Source organism: Saimiri boliviensis, chromosome 6, assembly GCF_048565385.1.
Source record: "Saimiri boliviensis isolate mSaiBol1 chromosome 6, mSaiBol1.pri, whole genome shotgun sequence".
Lineage (NCBI taxonomy): Eukaryota > Metazoa > Chordata > Mammalia > Primates > Cebidae > Saimiri > Saimiri boliviensis.
In genome coordinates this window covers 12549549-12560704 of record NC_133454.1, presented here as the reverse complement: position 1 = coordinate 12560704, position 11156 = coordinate 12549549, and the positions used below count along the sequence as shown (strand labels likewise).

Genomic DNA, 11156 nt, shown 5'->3' with positions numbered 1-11156 from the left:
GAAAAGGAGAGAAAAAGAAAGAGCTCTTTGCCATGGGATAGCCCCACAATGACGATCACCTAGCTATCAAAGTCAGCTATTCTTAGGACTTGTCAGAAAATGCATCAGGACTATCAGGGAAAATAAGTAAACTGAAATTCAATAGTATATAACAAATTATCTCTGGACTCTGAAGACAATCTCTCACCGCAAATTGAGTTCTTAAAATGTTGTAGCCTATTCTTGGTCTCTGAGAAATAACCTTAAACCCATAATCTCTAATACTTCCTAAACTTTCTTAGAAGTGCTATTCCTGACACCACCTCTCATTTGCAAGTTCAGATCATCATTAGTTTTGTAGTCTGTTAGCTGGGTGTGTTTAGATCAGGCATTATTATTATAGTTAATCTTATTGTTAATATTCTAACCGTAAAAGTTAAACTATGAATGGTGAATAGAGTTTTTCACCTTAGCATAGGCCTATCCCACTGGTGGGATATGTGCCAATTCCCAAGAAAAGTCAGTCATGTGCTTTTCAGAGGATGAAAGCTTAAGATAAAGACTGAAAGTGTTTGATGCTGGAGGTGGGAGTGGTATTATATAGGTCTCAGCCAAGACATGTGATAGTCACTGTAGGAGTAACTGGAAAGAGAAGTCTGTGACTCTGATTAACCAGTTCCAGCAGACCTTGTGAAGCCTACAGGAATAATGCTCCTGGCTGTTTTGTACTGCCTGCTGTGGAGTTTTCAGACCTCCGCTGGCCATTTCCCTCGAGCCTGTGTCTCCTCTAAGAACCTGATGGAGAAGGAATGCTGCCCGCCGTGGAGTGGTGACGGGAGTCCCTGTGGCCAGCTTTCAGGCAGAGGTGTCTGTCAGAATATCCTTCTGTCCAATGCACCACTTGGGCCTCAATTTCCCTTCACAGGAGTGGATGACCGTGAGTCATGGCCTTCTATCTTTTATAATAGGACCTGCCAGTGCTCTGGCAACTTCATGGGATTCAACTGTGGAAACTGCAAGTTTGGCTTTTGGGGACCGAACTGCACAGAGAGACGACTCTTGGTGAGAAGAAGTATCTTTGATTTGAGTGTCCCAGAGAAGGACAAATTTTTGGCCTACCTCACTTTAGCAAAGCATACTATCAGCTCAGACTATGTCATCCCCACAGGCACCTACGGCCAAATGAAAAACGGATCAACACCCATGTTCAGAGACATCAACATTTATGACCTCTTTGTCTGGATACATTATTATGTGTCAATGGATGCACTGCTTGGGGGATCTAAAATCTGGAAAGACATTGATTTTGCCCATGAAGCACCAGCTTTTCTGCCTTGGCATAGACTCTTCTTGTTGCGGTGGGAACAAGAAATCCAGAAGATAACAGGAGACGAAAACTTCACTATTCCATATTGGGACTGGCGGGATGCAGAGAAGTGTGACATTTGCACAGACGAGTACCTGGGAGCTCAGCATCCAGCAAATCCTAACCTACTCAGTCCAGCATCATTCTTTTCCTCTTGGCAGGTAAGGTGTGCTGGATATACAATGTCCAAGCAGAGAGGAACGTTTAACAATTACTTCCTCAGGGAAGGGATAGAAATGATGCCCTGTTAAGAACTCTCAGTGTACCTTGTATTTTCACTTTATAGCACACTTTAGGTATTTGTGTGATTAGTTGTCTAATGTCTCCTACTAGGTTTCTAAACTGTGATCAACAGAGTACTTGATTCATTATTGCATTTCCCAGAACACAGTATGGGGCCTTTAAAAATGACATTAGCTCATTATGTATTTTGTGAATTGAATAAATGAATGAATGAATGCATATTTGGATGATTAAATGATAATAAGCTAATGACTCTGAATTATAAAATTATTACTCACAATAGAATTCATATGGTATACAAATTAAAAATGCAAATTTCTGGCCCTATCCCAGACTCATTTGTCAGCATCTTCAAGAGAGGGTCCTGGGAAGGCAAAGTTTACTAAATGTCTACGGTGATTCATCAGGATAAATAAATTATTGGATTAGATTTTCATTTTTTAAAGTATGAAGATCCTGAAGCTTAAACAGGTAAATAATGAGGATGGCTAATATTCGTTGAACATCTAGCATGTGTGAACCCTGTTATAAGTGTTTTTGTGCATTCATTCATTAATGCTCATCAGTCTTTCCTCATTTTAGCGCTTGTAAAGGTTGATACTTTGTAACTTGCATAAGATTACACAGGTAATAAGCAGCAAAAAATCATATTTATTCTCCAATAGTCTGGCTGTATAACCACTGTAACCTATTTTCAAGGATTTGACAGCTGTGATCTCTTTAGCTAAATGATTTGGCTCCTTCTGTCTTTTTCCTTAGCCTGCAGACGTTAGCTTTCTTTCTCAGTCCTTGACAACTTTAGATACAACATGAAAGATTACTATTTTGAAATTAAATTCCTATTTCATCTATTCTGAATTTTTCATTCTGAATTAGAAGCAAAGGGAAACCAAATAATATGTCTTTAATTATTTATCTTCTTAAAACCATATGTGAAATGGATGCTTTTCTGCCTGTCTTCCAAAAATTTCTAACGCAGTGCTTTGACTAGCAATGTTCTGTGAAATTAAGCCCAATATGTGAATGGGATGGGAAGAATCTTGCACTCAGTATCTGACAATCTGCAGTTTTGAAATGTAGATGGCTTTCTCTGCCCATCCCAATGGAGTCTATTGAAATTTATTTAAAAAGGGCCACTGTATAATTTCTGGTGTTATTAGTCAGTTACTTACCAAAAGTAATGAGTTTTGCACAGGGAAGGCTAGGAAAAAAATGTGCTTGGAAAAAAATATATTTCAATAAGCTTTCAGAACTCCTATCTTAAAGTGCAAACTCTCATCTAGCTCTTATATCCTCTGTTCTTGTTTAAAAAACTGCCAGGATTGCACATGGGAGTTTCAGTCGGTTATAAAGCTTTCTTTAACTACGTGGCTTCACTTGCCAAGAAAGGTTGGAGGACTGTCAAAATTATGAAAATAAGCTGCAACATCCACAAGAAAGCTTAATAGATAGATACACATTGATTTTTAATTACATGAAATGTGTAATACCTGATGCTATCCAGAACTAGATGAGTATCATTTTTCCAAATTACTTATTAATTATTGAGTAGAACTTGTTTCCTTTCCTTCCCTCTTCATGAATGTGTTCAATTGTAATACTGTCTGGGGAAAAAAAATATAACAAACAACAAAGCAAAACCAAAAAAAAAAAAATTGTATGTCAAATAGGTAAGCTCTGAACTGAAATTTTACAATTATCAACTTCAACCTTGTTCTATGATTAAAGTGCTGTGTAGGAACAGGTTTGGGGAAAAAAAATAGAAAACAGAGTGGACAGAAGATGACTGAAGAGGAACAGCAAACCACAGTGCAAATGAGAAAGGTGAAATGAATGAACATCTGCTGCTCATCTACTGTGTTTTAATAGTGTCAAGGGATTATCAGTGACAGAGGTTGACAGTCAAACCCGACTCACACTGACTATTTCCATTTCTTTGTACAGACTTGCTGGTTACAAAGTTCTTTTAAAAAGTTAAGATCAATTGCTTACATTGATTTAATTTCGAGTTCTCTATGTCAAAATCACCTAGGAAACTTCCAAAAAACCTTTTTTTTTTTTAAATGTTGCAAGGGTTTCATTCACCTAATTTCTTGCTAGAAATTCAGATTCAAGTGGTCTTCTGTGAAGTTGCAAAGTCCAGGTGTCTGTATTTTTTGGTTTGTTTTTTGAGACGGAGTCTCACTCTGACACCCAGGATTGAGTGCAGTGGCATGATCTTGACACACTGCAACCTCTGTCTCCCAGGTACAAGTAATTCTTCTGCTTCAGTCTCCCTAGCAGCTGGGACTACAGGGGCCCACCACCCAACCCAGCTAATTTTTTGTACTTTTAGTCGAGATGGAGTTTTACCCTGCTGGCCAGGCTGGACTCGAACTCCTGACCTCAAGTGATCTGCCTGCCTTGGCCTCCTGAAGTGCTGGGATTACAGGCCTGAGCCACCACCCCAGGCCTTTGTCTGCATTTTTAAAACCTCCTTTCGTGACTCTAATGTGTAGCCAGCACTGAGAATCTTTGAGTTTATTAATATGGAGATTGTTTTGGTATCTCTTTACTTTCACTTTACAAAAATACAGGTTTTATAATAAACACATCGTTAATTTGAATACCTTTGCCCAAATTGATTAAATTAAGAAACAGACTGTTTTGTATGAGATGAGATCAAATAGTTTCTAGATTGAGTTAATTAAGACCTTCCAAATTAGCTAGACCGATGCCCCTTTCACATAGAGTATTCTTCTTTTATTGGTTTCAGATATCTTTTTACTTGGCCCCCAAAACTGAGATTTTAGAGATTTGATAGCATTTACTAACTCTGAGCTGAGAGATCTACAATGGTATCTAGGATACCCTGTGCATTTTATTTGAAAACTACAGAAAAGTCTAAAACGGTAAGATGATTGTCCAAAGTCACACATCTGAGGACTAAAACCAATTGGCTCTGACTGCTGTGCTTTTAAAGTCAGCCGTGTTATTTCTTATTTATAAGGATCCATTTAGATTCAGAAGGGGTCAAATAACCCAATAATTTCTGAATGCATAATTTGGCATATAATCACTTTGATTCCCTTAAAATTCTCCTGCCCCAGACAAAATGGGCAGACACAGTGATGTAGTCCTTTTTAATTTATATCATAATGAAAACATCCTGAGACTTTTACTGATCCACCTCTATTACTCAGGTAGAGTTGACCCACTCCCCTTTGTGCTTCCATTATACTTTGTACAGATTTATATCACAGCACTTGTAACTTTTCATTACATGTAATAGTTTTCAACCCTGTCTGTATCTGCTAGCCTGTCAGCTGCTCCAAGGTAGTGATCATTTCTAAATATTATTGTTTCCACAGAGCTCAGGACCATAATATACACATGAAACAGGCTTTCTAAATAAATGCTGAATTAAATAAAATTTAACATCAAAGAAATGTTAGCTCCAATGCTAACATAGATAAAACATTAAATTCTGCATGGTTAGATAGCTAAGACAGTTAACTGCAGTTTTTTTTATAGCACTGGATTCCCAGTGCCAAGGATACAACAATATCAGTATCAGCCATTTACCCAAATTTGTATATCACATATTTTGTTTATTTCTCTCTGGTAGTTCCATATGTATGTCTGTGTGTGCATGTAAAGAAAGACAGAATACAAGAAAGAAGATGAAGCAAGTTGCAACATAGCTGAGGGTAATTTAAATGAGGTTAATAATATTTATTGGTCAGAGTTTTCTATGAAATAAAATATATTAAAATCAGGTAATTAATTAAATGTTTTAGAAAGCCTATGTTCTTAATTCATGTCTGTTGATTGATTGCTCATTTATTCATTTAACGCCCCAAAGTTTTAACGTAGAGGCCATGTTTGTCATCAATTGAAATAGTTGATCGTATTTGGAGGTGGAGGGTTGCTTAATAACATTTAAGTACAAACTACCTGTGCTCAGCCTAATTAGAGATAATGTGATGCAACCAACAGATAAGCTAGGTGTAAAAATAAAAAGGGTATCAGGAATAGGTGTCACGATGGACTGAAACAGAGAGGAAAATCATTTCCTAGCTGATAGACATGAGCAAACTGTGACCAGGGAATTCACTCATCAGGTGAAAAGCACATCACATGGAAGCAAACAGTTGGAAGAAAAAAAGTCACATTTCAGCAGAGAGTCATGGGTTTTAGGTAACCATGACAACAGCTCAGTGAAATAACAGCTTCTCTTTTTTTCTTTATGAAAAAGATTTTGTGGAATGTCATATGGTTTACATTTTTTTTTTCCCAGATAAACCTCTAATGCTATAACAAAATCATTGCTCCCAAAAGCTTTTAATAGCTGGCGGTTTAGCATTATTTCTTTGAATTTTAGAGAACAGTATTTAGGTTCACCTTCCTCATTAATGTATCTGTTATCTGTTTCTTCTTTGTATTTCCTCTTTTTTCCTGTGACTTAAGATACTTGATTGTCCCCCCAACACCCAGCATATGTTATAAACCACTTGTGTTGAAATGGAAAAACAACACAGTCATCATCAGAGCATCCGGGCTCAAATTCTACCCCTGCCATTTAGTAGATGACATTGGACCAGTTATTTAAAATCTTTGACCTTTGTTATTCCCAATAGAAAAAAAAGTGGGGTAGAATTACCATAAATGCTTTGTGTGTGTGTGTGTGTGTGTGTGTGTGTGTGTGTGTGTGTGTGTGTATTAAGAGGATTAAACGAAATGGAAAACAGAATAATGTAGTAATAAATTTGAGTGAACTTTCATACTTAGCTACAAGATCCTATGCAAGTTACTTAATTACTCTGAGACCATTTTTGTCCCTAAAATTAGAGTAATATAGTTTAAAGCATTACTGTGAAGGAATTCAATAAAATGTGTTTGTATGGCTTGTTTAGGATATGACATATCATTTGAGTTTCATGTGGAAAAATATATTTTTAAATAATACATCAAAATTAGATATTATAATAATGACTATTCAAACAGTGTTACACACCCGAAGTGAAAAAGCATTTGGTGACCTGCCCAATGGTTTTGTTTTCAAAAATAATTTTAATAGTTGTCATTATTAAACATTTTACACCTGGCGCTATGCTAAGTGCTTTATACATGTTAGATTATTTTATCTTTGACAGAAAGCTATAAAATTCCCATTTACAAAAGAAAAATCTTGATACTCAGAGAGCCTAAGTAACTTGCCGAAGGCTGTGTAACTAAGAGGGTCAGTATTGGAAACCAGGTCTTTCTGACTAGCGTCTTCATGATCAGAAGCACAATGCTAACAGTTTTTCCAAGCCTACCTCCTCTCCTACATGCAGGGTAAAAACTAAGGTTTGGACTTTTTAAAATCATTTCTGGAACCAGGGTAGATTTTCTCCTTGTTAGTAATACCTCTAGTCATCCACACACTTAGTCACTTGGCAGTTGGCATTTCAGCAAAAATAGTTTCATTGAAGCCTTTCTAATTTAACTGAGTCGGCTACAGGAGTCTTTAAGGCAGCAGGATCTTTTGAAAATATCCTGAGAATTATTACTCAAAGAAGAACAAAAATGATTTCCTCTATGTACTTGTTGTACTGTCTAGTTAACCAAAATTATAAAGGCATCCAACAAACTAAATTCAGTGTAAAAGTTAGGTTAGTTTTATTCAATCATTCCTAAACCATTAACACGTCATAATAAATGTAGTGGGTATTGCTTCAGAATCAGAAGGCTGTGTTTCAGTCCTTTAGTTCTGATTCCAAACATCACATGACCCTAAGGCAAGTCACTCAGCAGTTCTACTTCTCAATTATTTATGAATAAAAGAACTGAGGAATGTTGTGACGTATAAGAAAAAAAGAAACTGACATTTGCAGAGCCAGAAATTATTTGTCGAATAGTTTCTTTTCATATATCATCATGCAGTTAAAAAAACTGAGACTTAGCAAGTCTAAAAAACACGTTCATTGACACATGGCTAGTAAAAACAATTAGCCAGAATTGAAGTCTCATCTACCTGCATTATGAAGCCCAGTTTTTTCTCTACCACACAACACGTCAATTCGTAAGTTATATCTTAGTAACTAAAAATTAAGCATTTCTTATCTAACACAGTGGCAGCCATCTATGATGGGGGACTGCCCATTCCATTCTATTTCAGATGACTGACTATATTTATACATGCTAACAGATAGCAAATTCAGTGGGATAGGAGACCAATAAAATAGTCTTGATTATTTTCAAGTAGGATGCAAACAGTTAACCAGGAAGACATTTTATCTTTAAATTATTATTTTATGTACCTTCCCTATTGTTCACAAAATTATGAATCATAACATGAGGTTTTATATCCTATTAGCCTTTTGTAGTCTTCTACACTCAGGTATCTTTATCATAAAAAAAAGAGATAAAGAGAATATCAATTTTAAATGTACACAGAGCTTTATCCCTTATGGCTGAAGACAGAGTAGGGACTCAACGTATGTTTAAAAAAATAAGTTCCAGAAACTTATTCTGTGGTAGAAGTGGTACCAACAACATGACCAAGAAAAATAAGCACTCAACACACACTTTCAGTAGGAGAGTCTTTGGCTCATTCACTGACTTTTTTCATTCACCCAACAAATATTTATTGTACCTCTACAGAGTGCTAGAAACTGTACTAAATTCTGAAAGTAAAGAAATAAACAATAAAAAAATGAATGGGTCTTCACAAAGGATATGTTTTTATAAGGGATGTAATAATCATTGCTAATTAGAGACTGAAATGAATAAGCTTAAGTTGGGTAAAGAACAATGTTACCTCCCCAGTGGTCACAAGCCTCCCATGGAAGCATGTACCTATTGTGAAGAGTCAATGGGCTCTCCTGCATTTCATGCTTTGCTTAGAATTTATATCTCACTACCTAATTATTTTATTAAATCTAAGAGATCAATGAATTTAAGTGATGCATTATGTGCCACTAAGAAAAATAAAAATTACTTCTTTTAAGAGACCTTTTTAGCTTATTAGTCACATATTTTCATCATAGTTTATTCTTCTGTCTACAAATAAATGAAGCTACAAGAAAAATAATTTGGTGAAGGATTCCTGAATATTTTTTACATTCAGAGTCAGCCTCTTTTGAGTTACTATTTAAGTCAGAGTCAACAATGTCTGTTTTCACAAATTATTTGCCTTGGCCTTAAAGAAAGGGTAGGGTATTAGATGTATGGCAAAGAGTGCTTAGCCACAATCAGAGTCACAGAATGGAAAAGCAGAAACAATATCCAGAGAAGAGTAGGCTACCCTGACTTTAGCAGCAGGGTCACACAGGATGTGAGCAAATGGAGAATGATTACCTGACTCGAGATACGTTTTGGAGGTAGAATTGACAAGATACAAAACAGTGCCATCACACAATGCTCCATGCTCAGAAGCAGACCCCACATTTGAGGTTTCATGATCTGTGGTCTTGGCGTTGAAATTCTTATTAATCTTATCTTTGAGTTTGTGTTTATAAGTGAAGTTAGAGAGACAATGGAGCATGGGCTTTGTCTATATGTGTCCTGTAGACTTTCTGCCTCCTGAGGACAGATTCTTTGGTTTCCTAGGATGAGTCTTGACTACCACTACCCATCTACCAGCCCCATCTAATTTCTACTTCCTCACTCTCTCCCTAAGACTACTGGTGGGAGGAAAGAGGCTGATATTCCACTATCACTCTCCATCCCTGGTGGGACCATGGTGCAAGCAAGAAGAGGTGTGAGGTTGCATGTTGGTCCCATGATGTGTTGGTTCAGGGTAAATCAAGAGGTCTTCTCTGACGAGGCTGGCTGCACCTTAGCATGGTGCACAGATGATTATGTATGGACCTCTCACCCAGTATTACTGACTGAATCATGTCTGCCAAAAAATGTGTGTATTGAATCCCTAATCCCCAGTGTATTTGGAGGTGGGGCTTTAAGGATATACTTAAGGTTAGATCAGGTCCTAACAGTGGGATCCTAATCCAATGTTACTAATGTCCTCATAAGAAGATAAACACAGAGCTTTCTCTTTCTCTGTGTATGCAGAGAAAGGTCACGTGAAGACAGAGAAAAGGTCCCCTCTGCAAGACCTAAGAGGCGTCACCAGATATCTTGATCTTGGACTTCAAAACTCATAAACTTTGAGAAAATAAATGTCTGCTGTTTAAGCCACTCAGTCTGCAGTATTTTATTATGGTAGCCTGAAAGAATACACCCGCCTATTCAAACAAGTCTTAGCATAGAGGTTTCAATCCCTAGGGAGTTGCCTATTCGATGAAGATTGAGACTGTGGGACACCTATACCCTGTAGATTGAGAAAGTGAATATTGATTTCCCCACCCCCAGCAAAGGCCTCCACATTTACCCGATGCTGCAAATTGCATAACTAGTCCTGCCTAGAGCACTACAACATTTACAGGTAAGACTGATGAGCAAGAGCTAGCAGGACACCAAGTAGTAACAGGAAGAGAGACAGGCAAAAAGCAAAGGGGATGTGATTATAGAAATCAATAGATAGAGGGATGTGTTTTGTGAAAGTGGAAGTGGTCAACTGTGCACAATGCTATGTTAACACCAGGACTTGCATGGAAAATTGGATGTTATAACATGGAGTCTTTGAAGATTCGTAATAAAGTCATTGGTCAAGAGACGACAGGGGAAGAAGACTGAAGTGGCTATACATAGCAATGAGTAGCCAGGAAATCAGGAAATGGAAGTTCCATTTAAGATACTTGTTAAGATTTGAGTTTTTAATCATACAGTCTATATTCAAATATTAACTCCCCTAGTTTTATAAACTATGTATGTTTGATGAAGTCACTTAACCTGTTTTCTAAGCCTGTTTTCTCATTGATGAGACAGAAATATCAAAAGAACTCCTCTCATAGAATAATTGATTTGTTGTTACTGAATTTCAAACCAAAGTTTTAAAATGTCTACTATTCGTCCAGCACCATACCATAACACAAGAAAACATAGGGAACAGGATAAATACAGTTTTTATTTTGATAGATCGTATGGTCTAACAGGTGTGGTTATAAACATTAAATGTGTATACCACATTGCCTCATTAATTTAAAAATTCATTTTAAAATATAGTCATATGACATACAATGGCATTTCAGTCAAGGATGGATCACACATTTGACAGTGGTCCCACACTATAATGGAGCTGAAAAATTCCTGCCACCCAGTGACATCATAGCAGTCATGTTATATATTTGTATATAACATTATACAAATATATAAGCATTACTTATGTCTTCATGGTCATGCTGGTGTAAGCAAGCCTACTGAAATGCCAGCCGTACAAAAGTCTAGTGATACAATTACGTATATTACATAATACTTGATACATAATACTTGATACATAATACAACTATGCTAATGGTTTATGAATTGACTGTCTATATTTTTATCACTATTTTCAAATGCACTTCTTCCACTTATAAAAAAAAAGTAAGTGAACTGTAGAATAGCCTCAGATAGGCTCTTCAGGAGGTGTTCCAGAAAAAGGCATTGTTATCATAGAGGTAACAGCTCCATGTGTGCTACTGCCCCTGCTTTTCCACTGGGA

At 36.7% G+C, this 11156-nt stretch overlaps 1 protein-coding gene across 1 annotated transcript in view; it reads left to right on the top strand.

The window, feature by feature from the left end:
- The first annotated feature begins 608 nt into the window (after positions 1-608).
- Positions 609-11156, top strand: part of TYR (tyrosinase) — a 95687-nt gene continuing 85139 nt past the window's right edge. Inside the window, exon 1 of the mRNA XM_003935082.3 lies at positions 609-1506. Within this exon, the coding sequence (XP_003935131.1) occupies positions 688-1506 (819 nt within the window). The 5' untranslated portion in view covers positions 609-687. The remainder of the gene's footprint in view (positions 1507-11156) is intronic.